Consider the following 18484-nt stretch of genomic DNA (forward strand, 5'->3'; position numbering starts at 1 on the left):
TAATTCTATTTTTCTTGGATTTGAGTAAGTGGTGATCAATAATATTTTGTTTCCTGGTTTGTCTAATTATTTCAGATACCATTATATTGTCTCTAGCATTGTGTGTTCAAGATCAGACATAAAACGATTTAACTATTATATTGTTCTCTGCATTGTGTTTAAGATCAGACAAATTACATTTGTTCCTGTAAGCAGTTAAACCCATGGATGAAACCGCTTAATAAGCATAATTTGGAGTTTGCTTTGCATTATTCTCAGTACAAGATGAGTTCTAATAATGAAGGAAAAGCAAATGGGAGCTCTAGTGCTTTTGCTGGCCGCTTACTAATCGCTGTGATGTGTGAAGCCAATTGTCCTCCAGTGTAAGAACTGCTGGAATATTGCTGAAAGTGTCTTCATAATTGCCCCTTTGTGACACATTCAAGTGCGTTTCCATTCACTCAAATCTTCTGTCTTTCTTCAGTTTGCAGGTGAGGATTCACTTAACCAACAAAAGTTTCATTTCGTGATCGAAGAAGAGAAGGTAGTGCTGGATGGAGAGGAGGTTCAGATTGACATCCTAGACACTGCCGGATTGCGGTTAGACTCACGCGAGCAACGGGATAATTACTTTCGTGAGTGGATAAGGCTTTCTCTGTGTCTCTTTCTATCATGGAAAGCAAGAATCTTTCAAGCCACGGCAGAATTTAGGTAGAAGGCGCTTGAAATACATTGTGCTTTGTCTCAGTGTCACATTGAACGTAGGTTGCCCAGTATCTAAGATGCTGTGCAGTGTTGTGTGTCTCATTTTACTGTTGTTGATGGTTCATCATGTTCATATCCCTCATTTTCAGTAATTATTTTCTGTCAGTCCATGAGCTTGGTTGGCGGTATGTCATACCTTCTTTTATTGTAAGATCTGACCCTCCAGTGTACAAAATAATGGTACACACGGTCAAATCTGGAGGCGACAGTAATTGGATGGATGATTTTGTTCCGGGCATTGCTTCAGAGTTTCAAGGGCTTAAGAGTAACTTGTCTCTCCCGGTAAGGCAAGCTCTCATCCTTCACTAAATGGGTACCCGTAGGATGGGATGATAGTGTGGCTCTTGACTCTGTACCTGCGCACGCCGCAGCTCTGGTTGTATACTTGGAAGAGTTCTTTTGTTTGAAATTGCTGAGAATATTGCTTGCTGCTATGCCTGGTGTGACAAATTCCCTCATTAGCTTCTCTGCAACACTGACCACGTATGTGGAAATATAACTTCATGCTTACACAACATCTTCATTCTCAAACCCTACATGGTATGTCCCCAATTTGAAGGTGTCACAGGTATTAGATGTAAACTTTGTTCATCACACTAGTTCATAAGACATATTACCAGTGACACAGCTTTCATATCAATGTCATCGATAGATGTGATTATTATTATATTTTGAGTATCCCCGATGATTTGTGATACATTTTTAGAAAATGTTTGTGATCACCTTCTAAGTACCACAATATTTTAGCAGATGTCAGTCATGTAACTGAATAAACTTGAATGAATGCTAAATCAAATGACTTGTCTATAAGAAATACCCCAAAATTATAAAAAAAAACACAGTATGAAAGGGCAGTTTAAGATTAATGTTTAAAAGCGACATCGCATTGACACGCATTTGAAGACCGGGTTGATTCCCCACATGGGTACAATGTGTGAAGCCCATTTCTGCATTGTCCTCTGATCGTAATATTGCTAAAAGTGGTGTAAAACCACACTCACTCACTCACTCACTACAGTATAGGAAGCGGTGCTAAGTATAGACATCAAATTTAGGCAAAGTGATGAAAGTAAATGTTTATGGTCTCATGTGAATCCCTTGAAAGTAAAAGGTTGAAAAAATATATTAAAAAGTCTCTCCATGGAATAACAAGAGTTCATGTTCACTCAAATAGAAAATTGTCATTCACACAAACTTTTAAACTGTCAATTTTAACTTCTTCAGGTCAGTGAATTTGTAAAAGCATTTGTTAAACTGTTATTAGTAAACATGGTACACAAGTTCAGTGAGTAAGTCAGAAAAGAATGAGATTGCGTTTCAAGCTGTCAGTTACTCACCAGTGGGCAGTAGACTGTGTAACCTTATCTATTTCCTTGTCCTCCAGCTCATGCTGCAGGTACTTGTACACTTTACTCAGTGGGAAATAATAACTGCTCAGCTCCACGCAATAGATATCCTTGTCGTAGCCTAAGGCGAACCTCTGATGTGCAAGGTCCTGATGAATAAAAAGTCGTTTCTGGTGAGGTGTTACATACTTGAAAATGAAATTAATATTCAATCAATAAAAGCACTACTTGAAGGTATCACTCTTGTGATCTCTGGCTGTTGCTGAAATATAAAAAATTGTTCTTTTAAAAGACTAGTCCAGATTGCTGGGAGTGATTTTTTAGCAGTCTCTGATATTGTAGGTACTTTATGCTTTAACAAGACAAAAAAACCCTAATGATTATACTGTGCGTTGGTTTCGTGAAGTTCCAGTTTCTTGTAGCAAAAATTCTTTAATGCTGGATCTGGACTCAGAAATTGTAGCCTTCAAAATGGTGTTAGTAAGTGAAAACTTCGCATCCATTGCATATTTATCTGTCCTGGAGCACAATTCTAGTAGTTCTGGGCCAGGCTGGACAGATCAGCTTAATGGCTTAATGTGAATATTGAGGGTTGTGTTATAGTCGATAACGTATGCCGACATGACTGCTGTACGAGTCAGGCTGAGTAGAATAGACCTGGCACTTTTTCCATTTGTGACTTGTGACCATTTGTAATCCGTGATTGTTGGACTGTTGTGCCAAAGGTGTTTGGGTACAGCTATATGAGTATAGTTGAGCCCCAGGCCAAAATAATCCACCAATTGATACATTTTGGCGTACAGGAATTTGCATTGATGTGGAAAGAATATTCAATGTTAAAATGAATTACTGTCAAAGCATTAATGTCAAAGATGCTTTGGTCGAATCTCTGGTGCTAAAAGAGATTAAAACATTTGGTGAATTCTTTGGCTGACAGTCAGCGCCTTTTGAAAAATTTGAAGTGCACTCCAGACACCTCTGAACTTTTGACTGTCATGTTGAGGCATATTCTGATGTGATTGATATCACAGACCAGTGGATTCCTAAGCGGCAGACCTAGGACTAACGCACTTTAGTCTCTTGATATATATAATTCAGCAGCATAAACCAAACTCACTCGGCCATGCCCAGGTGCATGCAATTTTGCATTTTAATCCTGTCATTCGGGATCTTCTATAGTGATGTCTAGTGTGCAGTTTAACTCTTTGACAGGATCTTCATAATCATGTGTACTGCATTTCTGCATAATTTATTGCACAGACAACGAGTGAAAACTGATTTCGTGTGGACTGACCCCTACAGAAAAAATTGTGGTGTGTCAGCTTCAAGCAAAAATCCAGAAGTTTAACCCCTCTGGCCATAAGGTCACAGGGTGAATGTGTAATGTGTAACTCTCTACAAGGTCTTCCAGGATGGGATTCAGGTTTGATGCTGGAAAGTCCTTACTACAATAGCTCGTAGCGCCATACATTAACATTAATCTCACTTCATTGTCTTAGCTTCTATGAGAGCTTCGAAAATCTAGGGCCCAGGTGTGTATCACCTCAATGCCTCTGCTGCATGTTTCTGATTACTATTGACATGATGGATGGAGATACTCAAGCTAGAATAGGTCTCCACATGTCGGGTTAAATCTGGCTGGGGATTAGGGAGCCAGTGGGACTCTGTGGGATACCAAGTTAGGAATAGGGTCTCCATATGTCTGTTGTAACCATTGGGGCATTGGGTATGCAGTGGACTTTCTAGAGACACCAGGCCAGAGCAGGTCGCTATGTCGGGTTGTAACTATTGGGGCATTGGGAGGTAGTGGACTTGTGGGAGATACCTCAGGTTAGAATTGTAGGTCTCTAAGGTCGGTTGGAACCATTGGGGCATTGGGAGGTAAGTGGACGGTCAGGAGATACCCATGGCTAGAATAGGTCTGTATTGTCTGCTTGAACCATTGGGGCATTGGGAGTAGTGGACTTGTGGAGATACCTGCCAGCTAGAATAGGTCGCCAGGGGTCGGGTTGGAACCATTGGGGCATTGGGAGGCAGTGGACTTGTGGAGATACCAGGTTAGAGCAGGGTCTCTATGTCGGTTGTGTAACCTATTGGGCATTGGGAGGCAGTGGGATCTGCAGGGAGATACCCAGTTAGAAGCTAGGTCCCCCATGCCTGCTGGATCTATTGTCATCTTGTGGGAGGTAGTGGATCTCAGGAGACACCAGGTTAGGAATAGGTCTGGTATGGGTCGGGTTGGAACCATTGTAAGTATTGGGAGGCATTTTGGACCGGTGGAGATACCTTGTGTTTAGGAATAGGTCCCCTAAAGTGGCTCGGCTTGGAACCATTGGGGCATTGGGAGGTATTGACCTGTGGGAGATACCCAGGTTAGAATGGGGTCTCTATATCTAAGCTTGTAACTATTGGGTATTGGGAGGTAGTGGACTTGTGGAGATACTCAGGTTGTAATAATAGGGTCTCTATGTCGGGTTGTAAATCCATTGGGGTATTGGGGAGGCAGTGGACTTGTGGAGGATACCTACAGGTTAGAATAGGTCTCTATGTCGGTTGGATCTATTGGGGTATTGGGAGGTAGTGGACTTTGTGGATATGCAGAGGTTAGAATGGGTCTCTATGCTCTCGGTTGTAACTACTGGGGGTATTACAAGATAGTGGACTCTGTGGGAGATACCCAAAGTTATAAATAGGTCTTCATGCCGGTTGGAGCCATTGGGGTATTGGGAGGTAGGTGGACTTGTGGAGATACCCAGGTTGCACAGGGTCTCTGTGGGGTTGTAACTATTGGGGTATTGGGAGGTGAGTGGACTAGGTGGAGGATACCAGGGTTAGAATAGGTCTGTATAACGGTTCTGCTGAACCATTGGGGTATTGGGAGGTAGTGGACTTGTGGAGATACCAAGTTAGAATAGGTCTCTATGTCGGTTGGAACCATTGGGAGGTAGTGGACTGTAGGAGATACTCCAGGGTTAAAATAGGTCTCCATGGGGTCGGTTGTAACTATTGGGGTATTGGGAGGCAGTGGACTTGTGGAGATACCAGGTTAAAATAGGTCTCTAATGTCGGGTTGTAACTATTGGGGTGCATGGGAGGTAGTGGACTTGTGGAGATACCAGGTTAGAATAGGTCTCTGTGGTCGGTTGAAACCATTGGGGGTATTGGGAGGTAGTGGACTTGTGGATGATACCCAAGCTAGAATAGGTCTCTATGTCGGGTTGTAACCATTGGGGTATTGGGAGGTGGTGGACTTTGGGTGGAGATACCAGGTTAGAATAGGTCTCTAAGGTCGGGTTGTAACCATTGGGCATTGGGAGGTAGTGGACCTGTGGAGATACCAGGTTAGAATAGGTCTCTGTCGGGTTGAAAAACTATTGGGGTATTGGGAGGTAAGTGGACTTTGGTGGAGATACAAGTTAGAATAGGTCTCTATGCTCTGGTTGTAACTATTGGGGTATTGGGAGGTAGTGGACTTTGTGGAGATACCAGGTTAGGAATCAGGTCTCTATGTCGGGTTGTAACCATTAAAGGGGTATTGGGAGGTAGTGGACTCTTGTGGAGACACCAGGTTAGAATAGGTCTCTATGTCGGGTTGTAACTATTACTTGGGGTATTGGGAGGTAGGTGGACTTCCAGTGGAGATACCCAGGTTAAAATAGGTCTCTGCGTCTGTTGTAACTATTGGGGTATTGGGAGGTAGTGGACTTGTGGAGATATTTCCAGGTTAGGAATAGGTCTCTGTGTCGGTTGAAACCATTGGGGGTATTGGGAGGTAGTGGACTTGTGGAGATACCAAGTTAGAATAGGTCTCCCATGTCGGGGTTGTAACTATTTGGCATTGGGAGGTAGTAGTGGACTTAGTGGAGATACCTACAGGTTAGAATAGGTCTCTATGTCTAGTTGTAGGTATTGGGAGGTAGTGGACTCTGGTGGAGATACCAGGTTAGAATAACAGCTCTGTGTCGGTTGAAACCATTGGGGTATTGGGAGTTAGTGGACTCTGTGGGAGATACCTGCCAGAATAGGTCTCTAATGCTCCATTGTAACTATTGGGGTATTGGGAGGTAGTGGACTAGTGGAGATACCAGGTTAGGAATAGGTCTCATGTCGGTTGTAAACCATTGGGGCATTGGGAGGACTAGTAGGAGATACCAGGTTAAAATAGGTCTCTATGTCGGGTTGTAAACCATTGGGGTATTGGGAGGTAGTGGACTTTGGTGGAGACTACCTAGGTTAGAATAGGTCTCCTATGTCGGGTTGAAACCATTGGGGTATTGGGAGGTAGTGGACTTGGTGGAGATACCAAGTTAGAATAGGTCTCTATGTCGGTTGTAACCATTAAAGTATTGGGAGGCAGTGGACTTGTGGAGATACCCAGGGTTAGAATAGGTCTCTAAAAGGTTGAAACCATTGGGCATTGGGAGGTAGTGGACTTGTGGAGATACCAGGTTAAAATAGGGTCTCTATGTCCAGTTGGATCTATTGGGGTATTGGGAGGTAGTGGACTTGTGGAGATACCTGGTTAGAATAGGTCCTATGTCGGGTTGAAACCATTGGGCTATTGGGAGGCATTGACCTGTGGAGATACCCAGGTTAGAATAGGTCTCTATGTCGGCTGGAACCATTGGGGGCATTGGGAGGCAGTGGACCTGTGGAGATACACCAGGCTAGAATAGGTCCCTATGTCGGTTGTAACTATTGGGCATTGGGAGGTAGTGGACTCTGTGGAGATACCAGGTTAGAATAGGTCTCATGTCGGTTGTAACTATTGGGGTATTGGGAGGTAGTGGACTTGTGGAGATACCAGGTTAGAATAGGTCTCTATAATGTCGGTTGGATCCATTGGGGTATTGGGAGGTAGTGGACTTGTGGAGATACCCAGGTTAGGAATAGGTCTCTAAGGTCGGTTGTAACTATTGGGGTATTGGGAGGTAGTGGACTTGTGGAGATACCTGATTAGAATAGGTCTCTATGTCGGGTTGGAACTATTAGGGGTATTGGGAGGTAGTGGACTTGTGGAGATACCAAGCTAGGAATAGGTCTCTATGTCGGTTGAAACCATTGGGGTATTGGGAGGTAGTGGACCTTGTGGGAGATACCAGGTTAGAATAGGTCTCTATGTCGGGTTGGATCTATTGGGGTATTGGGAGGTAGTGGACTTGTGGGAGATCACTACAGGTTAGAATAGGTCTCTATAGTGTCGTGAAACTATTGTGGGCATTGGGAGGTAGTGGACTCTGTGGAGATACCAGGTTAGAATAGGCCCCTATGTCCTGCTGAAACTATTGGGGCATTGGGAGGTAGTGGACTTGTGTGGAGATACCTGGCTAGAATAGGTCTCTATGTCGGTTGAAACCATTGGGGTATTGGGAGGTAGTGGACTTGTAGGAGATACCTGGTTAGAATAGGTCTCTATGTCGGTTGGAACCATTGGGGTATTGGGGAGGTAGTGGACTGTGGAGATACCTGGTAAAGAATAGGTCTCTATGCGTCGGGTTGAAACTATTGGGGTATTGGGAGGTAGTGGACTTGTGGAGATACTCCAGGCTAGGAATAGGTCTCTATGTCAGAGCTGAAACTATTGGGGTATTGGGAGGTAGTGGACTTGTGGAGATACCTGGTTAGAATAGGTCTCTATGTCGGCTGAAACCATTGGGCATTGGGAGGTAGCGGACTTGGTGGGAGATACAACCTGGTTAGAATAGGTCTCTGCTGCGTGGGTTTGAACTATTGGGGTATTGGGAGGCAGTGGACTTGTGGAGATACCCAGGTTAAAATAGGTCTCTATGTCGGTTGGAACTATTGGGACATTGGGAGGTAGTGGACTTGTGGAGATACCAAGTTAGAATAGGTCTCTATGTCGGGTTTGGAACTATTGGGGCATTGGGAGGTAGTGGACTCTGTGGAGATACCTGGCTAAAATAGGGTCTCTATGTCAGGTTGTAACTATTGGGGTATTGGGAGGTAGTGGACTTGTGGAGATACCAAGTTAGAATAGGGTCTCTGCAGTCGGCTGGAACCATTGGGGTATTGGGAGGTAGTGGACCTTGTGGAGATACCAAGCCAGAATAGGTCTCTATGTCGGCTGGATCTATTGGGGTATTGGGAGGTAGTGGACTTGTGTGGAGATACCAGGTTAGAATAGGTCTCTAATGTCGGGTTGGATCTATTGGGGTATTGGGAGGTAGTGGACTTGTGGAGATACCAGGTTAGAATAGGTCTCTAAGTGTCGGGTTGAAACTATTGGGGCATTGGGAGTGCAGTGGACTTGTGGAGATACCCAGGTTAGAATAGGTCTCTAAGTGTCGGGTTGAAACTATTGGGGTATTGGGAGGTAGTGGACTTGTGGGAGATACCTGGTTAGAATAGGTCTCTATGTGTCGTGGTTGAAACCATTGGGGTATTGGGAGGTAGTGGACTTGTGGAGATACCTGGTTAGAATAGGTCTCTATGTCGGTTGGAACTATTGGGGCATTGGGAGGTAGTGGACTTGTGGAGATACCTGGTTAGAATAGGTCTCTATGTCGGTTGAAACCATTGGGGCATTGGGAGGTAGTGGACTTGTGGAGATACCCAGGTTAGGAATAGGTCTCTATGTCGGTTGAAACTATTGGGGTATTGGGAGGTAGTGGACTTGTGGGAGATACCTTGGTTAGAATAGGTCTCTATGTCGGTTTGAAACTATTGGGGTATTGGGAGGTAGTGGACTTGTGGAGATACCTGGTTAGAATAGGTCTCTATGTCGGTTTGAACTATTGGGGTATTGGGAGGCAGTGGACTTGTGGAGATACCAGGTTAGAATAGGTCTCTATGTCGGTTGGAACCATTGGGGTATTGGGAGGTAGTGGACTTGTGGAGATACCCAGGTTAAAATAGGTCTCTATGTCGGTTGAACCATTGGGATATTGGGAGTGGTAGAAGGACTTGTGGAGCTACCAAGTTAGAATAGGTCTCTATGTCGGTTGGAACTATTGGGGTATTGGGAGGTAGTGGACTTGTGGAGATACCTGGTTAAAATAGGTCTCTATGTCGGTTGTAACTATTGGGGTATTGGGAGGTAGTGGACTCTGGTGGAGATACCAAGCTAGAATATAGGTCTCTATGTCCTGTTGGAACCATTGGGGGTATTGGGAGGTAGTGGACTTGTGGAGATACCAAGCTAGAATAGGTCTCTATGTCGGGTTGGATCTATTGGGGTATTGGGAGGTAGTGGACTTGTGGAGATACCAGGTTAGAATAGGTCTCTATGTCGGGTTGAAACTATTGGGGTATTGGGAGGTAGTGGACTTGTGGAGATACCTGGTTAGAATAGGTCTCTATGTCGGTTGGAACTATTGGGCATTGGGAGGTAGTGGACTTGTGGAGATACCTGGTTAGAATAGGTCTCTCAAGTCGGTTGAAACTATTGGGGTATTGGGAGGTAGTGGACTCTGTGGAGATACCAGGTTAGAATAGGTCTCTATGTCGGCTGAAACTATTGGGGTATTGGGAGGTATTGGACTTGTGGGAGATACCCTGGTTAGAATAGGTCTCTATGTCGGGCTGAAACTATTGGGGTATTGGGAGGTAGTGGACTTGTGGAGATACCAGGTTAGAATAGGTCTCTATGTCGGGTTGAAACTATTGGGGTATTGGGAGGTAGTGGACTTGTGGAGATACCTGGTTTTAGAATAGGTCTCTATGTCTGCTGAAACTATTGGGGTATTGGGAGGTAAAGGACTTGTGGAGATACCTGGTTAGGAATAGGTCTCTATGTCGGGTTTGAACCATTGGGGTATTGGGAGGTAGTGGACTTGTGGAGATACCCAGGTTAGAATAGGTCTCTATGTCTGGTTGTAACTATTGGGGTATTGGGAGGTAGTGGACTCTGTGGAGATACCAGGTTAAAATAGGTCTCTATGTCGGTTGGAACTATTGGGATATTGGGAGGTATGGACTTGTGGAGATACCTGCCAGAATAGGTCTCTATGTCGGTTGGAACTATTGGGGTATTGGGAGGTAGTGGACTTGTGGAGATACCTGGTTAAAATAGGTCTCTATGTGGGTTGTAACTATTGGGGTATTGGGAGGTAGTGGACTTGTGGAGATACAAGTTAGAATAGGTCTCTATGTCGGTTGGAACTATTGGGGTATTGGGAGGTAGTGGACTTGTGGAGATACCAAGTTAGAATAGGTCTCTATGTGGGTTGGATCTATTGGGGTATTGGGAGGTAGTGGACTCTGTGGAGATACCAGGTTAGAATAGGTCTCTATGTCGGTTGAAACTATTGGGGTATTGGGAGGTAGTGGACTTGTGGAGATACCTGGTTAGAATAGGTCTCTATGTCGGGTTGGAACTATTGGGGCATTGGGAGGTAGTGGACTTGTGGAGATACCTGGTTAGAATAGGTCTCTATGTCGTAGGTTGAAACTATTGGGGTATTGGGAGGTAGTGGACTTGTGGAGATACCAGGTTAGAATAGGTCTCTATGTCGGTTGAAACTATTGGGGTATTGGGAGGTATTGGACTTGTGGAGATACCAGGTTAGAATAGGTCTCTATGTCGGGTTGAAACTATTGGGGTATTGGGAGGTAGTGGACTTGTGGAGATACCTGGTTAGAATAGGTCTCTATGTGGGTTGAAACTATTGGGGTATTGGGGGTATGGACTTGTGGGAGATACCTGGTTAGAATAGGTCTCTATGTCGGGTTTGAACTATTGGGGTATTGGGAGGTAGTGGACTTGTGGAGATACCAGGTTAGAATAGGTCTCTATGTCGGTTGTAACTATTGGGGTATTGGGAGGTAGTGGACTTGTGGAGATACCAGGTTAAAATAGGTCTCTATGTCGGTTGGAACTATTGGGATATTGGGAGGTAGCGGACTTGTGGAGATACCAAGCTAGAATAGGTCTCTATGTCGGTTGGAACTATTGGGGTATTGGGAGGTAGTGGACTTTGTGGAGATACCTGGTTAAAATAGGTCTCTATGTCGGTTGTAACTATTGGGGTATTGGGAGGTAGTGGACTTGTGGAGATACCAGGTTAGAATAGGTCTCTATGTCCGGTTGAAACTATTGGGGTATTGGGAGGTAGTGGACTTGTGGAATACCAAGTTAGAATAGGTCTCTATGTCGGGTTGTAACTATTGGGGTATTGGGAGGTAGTGGACTTGTGGAGATACCAGGTTAGAATAGGTCTCTATGTCGGTTGAAACTATTGGGGTATTGGGAGGTAGTGGACTTGTGGAGATACCAGGTTAAAATAGGTCTCTATGTCGGTTGGATCTATTGGGGTATTGGGAGGTAGTGGACTTGTGGAGATACCTGGTTAAAAATAGGTCTCTATGTCGGTTGTAACTATTGGGCATTGGGAGGTATTGGACTTGTGGAGATACCCAGGTTAGAATAGGTCTCTATGTCGGGTTGTAACTATTGGGGTATTGGGAGGTAGTGGACTTGTGGAGATACCAGGTTAGAATAGGTCTCTATGTCGTTTGAACTATTGGGGTATTGGGAGGTAGTGGACTTGTGGAGATACCCAAGTTAGAATAGGTCTCTATGCCGGTTGGAACTATTGGGGTATTGGGAGGTATTGGACTTGTGGAGATACCCAGGTTAGAATAGGTCTCTATGTTGGTTGTAACTATTGGGCATTGGGAGGTAGTGGACTTGTGGAGATACCAGGTTAGAATAGGTCTCTATGTCTGGTTGAAACTATTGGGGTATTGGGAGGTAGTGGACTTGTGGAGATACCTGGTTAGAATAGGTCTCTATGTCGGGTTGAAACTATTGGGGTATTGGGAGGTAGCGGACTTGTGGAGATACCAGGTTAGAATAGGGTCTCTATCTGGCTTTGAACTATTGGGGTATTGGGAGGTAGTGGACTTGTGGAGATACCAGGTTAGAATAGGTCTCTATGTCGGGTTGTAACCATTGGGGTATTGGGAGGTAGTGGACTTGTGGAGATACCAGGTTAAAATAGGTCTCTAAGCGTCGGTTGGAACTATTGGGATATTATTGGGAGGTAGCCGGACTTGTGGAGATACTCAAGTTAGAATAGGTCTCTATGTGGGGTTGGAACTATTGGGGTATTGGGAGGTAGTGGACTTGTGGAGAGCATACCTGGTTAAAATAGGTCTCTCTATGTCGGTTGTAACTCATTGGGCATTGGGAGGTAGTGGACTTGTGGAGATACCAAGTTAGAATAGGGTCTCTCATGTCGGTTGGAACCATTGGGGTATTGGGAGTAGTGGACTTGTGGAGATACTAAGCTAGAATAGGTCTCTAGGCTCTATAGGTTGGATCTATTGGGGTATTGGGAGGTAGTGGACTCTGTGGGAGATACCAGGTTAGAATAGGTCTCTATGTCGGTTGAAACTATTGGGGGTATTGGGAGGTAGTGGACTTGTGGAGATACCGGTTGGTTAGAATAGGTCTCTATGTCGTGTTGGAACTATTGGGTATTGGGAGGTAGTGGACTTGTGGAGATACCTGGTTAGAATAGGTCTCTATGTCGGTTGAAACTATTGGGGTATTGGGAGGTAGTGGACTTGTGGAGATACCAGGTTAGAATAGTCTCTATGTCGGTTGAAACTATTAGGGGTATTGGGAGGTATTGGACTTGTGGAGATACCAGGTTAGAATAGGTCTCTATGTCAGGTTGAAACTATTGGGGTATTGGGAGGTAGTGGACTTGTGGGAGATACCTGGTTAGGAATAGGTCTCTATGTCGGTTGAAACTATTGGGGTATTGGGAGGTAGCTGGACTTGTGGGAGATACCTGGTTAGAATAGAGTCTCTATGTCGGTTTGAACTATTGGGTATTGGGAGGTAGTGGACTGTGGGAGATAAACCAGCTTAGGAATAGGGTCCTATGCTCTGGTTCGTAACCATTGGGTATTGGGAGGTAGTGGACTTGGTGGGAGATACCCAGGTTAAAATAGGTCTCTATGTCGGTTGGAACCATTGGGATATTGGGGAGGTTATGGACTTGTGGGGATACCAAGCTAGAATAGGTCTCTATGCTGGCTTTTGAACTATTGGGGTATCAGGGGTATTGACTCTTGTGGAGATACCTGGTTAAAAAATAGGTCCCCATGCTGTCGGAACTGTAAACCGCTGGGGTATTGAGGTAGTGGACTCTGTGGAGATACCAGGTTAGAATATGGGTTCTACATGGTTGAAACTATTTCAGTACCTGGGAGGTAGTGGACTCTGTGGGATGACAAGTTAGAATAGGTCTCTCATAACGGTTGTAACTCCATTGGGGCATTGGGAGGTAGTGGACCTTGTGGAGATACCAGGTTGTGAATAGGTCTCCTGCTCTAAGTTGAAACCATTTGGGGTATTGGGAGGTAGTGGACTCTGTGGAGATACCAGGTCTGCACAGGGTCTCTATGTCGGGTTGGATCTATTGGGCATTGGGAGGTAGTGGACTCTGTGGAGATACCTGGTTAAAAATAGGTCCTATATGGGGTTGTAACTATTGGGGTATTGGGAGGTATTGGACTTGTGGAGATACCAGGTTAGAATAGGTCCCTATGTCGGTTTGTAACCATTGGGGTATTGGGAGGTAGTGGACTCGTGGAGATACCCAGGTTAAAATAGGTCTCTATGTCGGTTGAACTATTGGGGTATTGGGAGGTAGTGGACTTGTGGAGATACCAAGTTGCCAGAATAGGTCTCTATGCCTATTGAACCATTGGCATTGATAGGCATTAGGACTTGTGCGGAGATACCCAGGCTAGAATAGGGTCCCTATGTTGGTTGTAACTATTGGGGTATTGGGAGGTAGTGGACTCTGTGGAGATACCAGGCTAGAATAGGTCTCTATGTCGGGTTGAAACCATTGGGGTATTGGGAGGTAGTGGACTCTGTGGAGATACCCAGGTTAGAATAGGTCCTCTAATGTCGGTTGGAACCATTGGGGTATTGGGAGGTAGTGGACTTGTGGAGATCTATTCCAGGTTAGAATAGGTCTCTATGGTCGGCTGAAACTATTGGGATATTGGGAGGTAGTGGACTCTGTGGAGATACCAATTTGTTAATAGGTCTCTAATGTCGGTGGTTGAAACCATTGGGGCATTGGGAGGTAGTGGACTTGTGGAGATACCCAGGTTAGAATAGGTCTCTCTATGTCGGTTGGATCTATTGGGGTATTGGGAGGTAGGTGGACTTGGTGGAGATACCAGGTTAGAATAGGGTCTCTATGTCGGGTTGAAACCATTGGGGTATTGGGAGGTAGTGGACTTATAGGAGATACCTGAAGTTAGAAATAGGTCTCTAAGTGTCATAGGTTGAAACTATTGGGGCATTGGGAGGTAGTGGACTTGTGGAGATATTGAATACATCTCTATGGGGGTAGGTAGTGGACTTGTGGAATGGACCTTGGTGGATTGGGGAGGTACCCAGGTTAGAATAGGTCTCTCTATGTCGGTTGAAACCATTGGGGCATTGGGAGGTAGTGGACTTGTGGAGATACCAGGCCAGAATAGGTCTCTATGTCGGGTTGGAACTATTGGGGTATTGGGAGGTAGTGGACCTGTGGAGATACCAGGTTAGAATAGGATCCTCAAGGTGGGGTTGGAACCATTATTGGCATTGGGAGGTAGTGGACTTGTGGAGATACCCAGGTTAGAATAGGTCTCTATGCTGGTTGTAACTATTGTGGGTATTGGGAGGTAGTGGACTCTGTGGAGATACCCTATAGGTTAGATTGGGGTATAGGTGGACCTCTGGGAATGCCCGGTTGATAACCATTGGGAACTATTATTGGGTAGGCAGGACTGGACTTGTGGAGATTACCCAGGTTAGAATAGGTCTCTAGCGTCGGGTTGAAACCATTGGGGTATTGGGAGGTAGTGGACTTGTGGGGATACCTGGTTAGGAATAGGTCTCTATGTCGGCTTGAACCATTGGGGTATTGGGAGGTAGGTGGACTTGTGGATGAATACCAGGTTAAGCATAGGTCTTTATGTCGGTTGAAACCATTGGGGTAATTGGGAGGCAGTGGACTCAGGAGATACCCAGGTTAGAATAGGTCTCTATGCCGGCTTGGAACTATTAGGGTATTGGGAGGTAGTGCAGACTTGTGGAGATACCCAGGTTAGAATAGGTCTCTACGTCGGCTGGAACCATTGAAGGATATTAGGAGGTAATGGACTCCAGTGGATATACCCAGGTTAGAATAGGTCTCTATGCGTCTATTGTAACTATTGGGGTATTGGGAGGTAGTGGACCTGTGGATGATACCTGGTTAATAGAATAGGTCTCTATAGGCTGAAACTATTGGGGCATTGGGAGGTAGTGGACTTGTGGCGATACCAGATTAGAATAGGTCTCTAATGCCGGTTGTAACTATTGTGGGGTATTGGGAGGTAGCGGACTCTGTGGGAGATACCTGGTTAGAATAGATACTCTATGTCGGTTGAAACCAGTATTGTATTGGAAAGTAGGACCTCCAGGAGATACCCAGGCCAGAATAGAATCCCCTATGGTCGGCTGAAACCATTGCACAGATGTACGGACTCAGTGGAATTTGATGACATACTCTGGTTAGTAATAGGTCCCTACGTCGGCTCTGAACCATTGGGGCATTGGGAGGTAGTGGACCTTGTGGAGATTACCCAGGCCAGGAATATATCTCCTAAGTGTCTGTGAATCCATTGGGGTATTGGGAGGTAGGACCTGTGATGATACCTGTCAGAATAGGTCTCTACACGGCTGAAACCATTGGGACATTGGGAGGTAGCCGGACCTGTGGATGATTCCGGTTAGAATAGGTCTCCATGTCGGTTTGAACCATTGGGGCATTGGGAGGCAGTGGACCAGTGGAGACACCCAGGTTAAAACAGGTCCCCATCTATGGGTTGTAACCATTGGGCATTGGGAGGTAGTGGACTCCAGAGAGATACCAGGCCAGAATAGGTCCCTATGCCCATGGAACTATTGAGGTACTGTGATACAGTGGACTGGTGGAGATATCCCATGTCTGGCCAGGTCAGCATAGATGCGGATCCAGGACACCAGGCCAGAATATCCCTGGGTCGAAACCATTGCATTGGGATAAGAAGTGACCTCGAGGACACCCACAGAATATATCCCTATGTCGGTTGGAATCCATTGGGGTATTGGGAGCAGTAGTGGACTCTGTGGAGATACCTGCCAGAATAGGTCTCTATGCCGCGCTGAAACTATTGGGGTATTGGGAGGTAGTTGACCTGTGGAGATACCAGGTTGTGAATAGGTCTCTATGTTGGCTTGAAACCATTGGGCATTGGGAGGTAGTGGACTCTGTGGGAGACACCAGGCTGTGAATAGGTCTCCTATGTCGGTTGAAACCATTAGTATTGGGAGGTAGTGGACCTGTGGAGATACCTGGTTAGAATAGGTCCCTATGTCCTGCTGAAACCATTGGGGCATTGGGAGGTAGCTGGACTTGTGGAGATACCTGGCTTAGGAATAGGTCTCTATGGTCGGTTTGAACTATTGGGCATTGGGAGGCAGTGGACTCTGTGGAGATGTCTTCAGGTTAGAATAGGTCTCTATGTCGTATTGTAAATCTATTGGGTACATTGGGAGGTAGTGGACCTGGTGGAGATACCAGGTTAAAATAGGTCTCTAAGTGTCGGGTTGGAACCATTGGGATATTGGGAGGTAGCTTTGACTTGGTGGAGATACCTAGTTAGAATAGGTCTCTAAGTGTCGGTTGAACTATTGGGGCATTGGGAGGTAGTGGACTCTGTGGAGATACCTGGTTAAAATAGGTCTCTAAGTCGGTTGCAATCTAGCTTGGGCATTGGGAGGTAGTGGACTTGTGGAGATAAATTGCCAGAATATAGGCCCCTATGTCCATTTCGGAACTTATTGGGGCATTGGGAGGTAGTGGACTCTGTGGAGACAAATTCAAGTTAGAATAGGTCTCTACGTCGGCTGTAACTATTGGGGTATTGGGAGGTAGTGGACTTGTGGAGATACCCAGGTTAGAATATCAGGTCTCTGCTGTCCGTTGAAACCATTGGGGCATTGGGAGCAGAAGTGGACTCTATGGAGATACCAGCCAGAACAGGGTCTCTACAAGGCCCGGCTGGATCCATTGGGCATTGGGAGGTAGTGGACTTGTGATACCTGGTGGAAAATAGGGTCTCATGTCGGTTGTAACCATTGGGCAATGGGAGGTCCTACGACCGGTGCCTGTACCCAGGTTAGAATAGGTCTCTATGTCAGTTGTAAATCCATTAAGTATTGGAGCAGTAGTGGACTTGTGGAGATACCAGGTTGCCGAGGTCATGTCTCCAGTTGAAAACCATTGGGGCATTGGGAGGTATGGACCTGTGGAGATACCTTGCCAGAATAGTTTATATCCTGGCGCCGGTTGAACTATTGGGCATTGGGAGGTATTGACTCTGTGGATACCAGGCTAGAACAGGTCTCATGTTGCCAACTATTGGGCATTGGGAGGTAAAGTGGACTGTGACACCAGGCCAGAATAGTCCTATGCTCTGTTGAAACTATTGGGCATTGGGAGGCAGTGGATCAGGATACTTCCGAACAGGTCCTGCGTCTGTTGGTGAACTACTGGGGCGCCAGAGGCAGTGACTGGTGAGACACCAGGCTAGAACAGGTCTCTATGCCTGCCTGTAAATCCATTAAAGTATTGGGAGCAGTGGACCTGTGGACATCTGCTGTGAATAGGTCCTGCTGTCGCAGTTGAACCATTTCGGGATATTGTGATATAGTGGACTCTGTGGAGACAAATTCAATTCCAGCATAGGTCCTCTAAGGCTCCATTGAAACCATTGTGGCACAGATGACTCTGTGATATTTACCAACTTCCAGCACAGGCCTCTACGTCGGCTGGATCTATTGGGTGCATTGGGAGGTAGTGGACTTGTGGAGATGTCTGCGTTAGAATATAATCATGTCGCTGGTTATTGGGCATTGGGGAGGCAGTGGACCGGTGGAGATACCTTGGTACAGAATATGGTCCCTGTCAAGCCGAAACCACTGGGGCATTGGGATGTAGCGGGATCAGGAGATACCTGGTTAGAATAGGTCCCTGCGTCGGCTAAACCATTGGGGCATTGGAGGTAGTGGACTTGCGGAGACACCGCCAGAATAGGTCCTACGTCGGGTTGAACCATTGGGGCATTGGGATGAGTGGACTTGTGACATTTCACCTTGGTAATAGAATAGGTCCGCTGGCCGAAACCACAAGTACTGGGATAGCAGTGGACTCCGTGGAGACATTACCTGTACAGAATATAACTCTACGTCGCCGGAAAACCATTGCATTGGGATATGGACTCTGTGGAGATGTCTGGTGGCCAGAACAGGTCCTGCCGCTGTAACCATTGCATTGGGAGGCAGGACCTGTGGACATGTCTGCGGCTGAATTGTAGTCCTCATGTCGGTC

At 45.8% G+C, this 18484-nt stretch overlaps 1 protein-coding gene across 1 annotated transcript in view; it reads left to right on the plus strand.

The window, feature by feature from the left end:
- Window positions 1–463: 463 nt before the first annotated feature.
- Window positions 464–18484, plus strand: part of LOC124265773 (ras-related protein Ral-A-like) — a gene marked incomplete at its 5' end in the record, with an annotated part of 68686 nt that continues 50665 nt past the window's right edge. Inside the window, one exon of the mRNA XM_046700588.1 lies at window positions 464–690. Coding sequence (XP_046556544.1) covers window positions 464–690 — 227 coding nt within the window. The remainder of the gene's footprint in view (window positions 691–18484) is intronic.

Source organism: Haliotis rubra, unplaced genomic scaffold (assembly GCF_003918875.1).
Source record: "Haliotis rubra isolate DU_JTF1 unplaced genomic scaffold, ASM391887v1 Scf994, whole genome shotgun sequence".
NCBI classification, from domain to species: Eukaryota; Metazoa; Mollusca; class Gastropoda; order Lepetellida; family Haliotidae; genus Haliotis; species Haliotis rubra.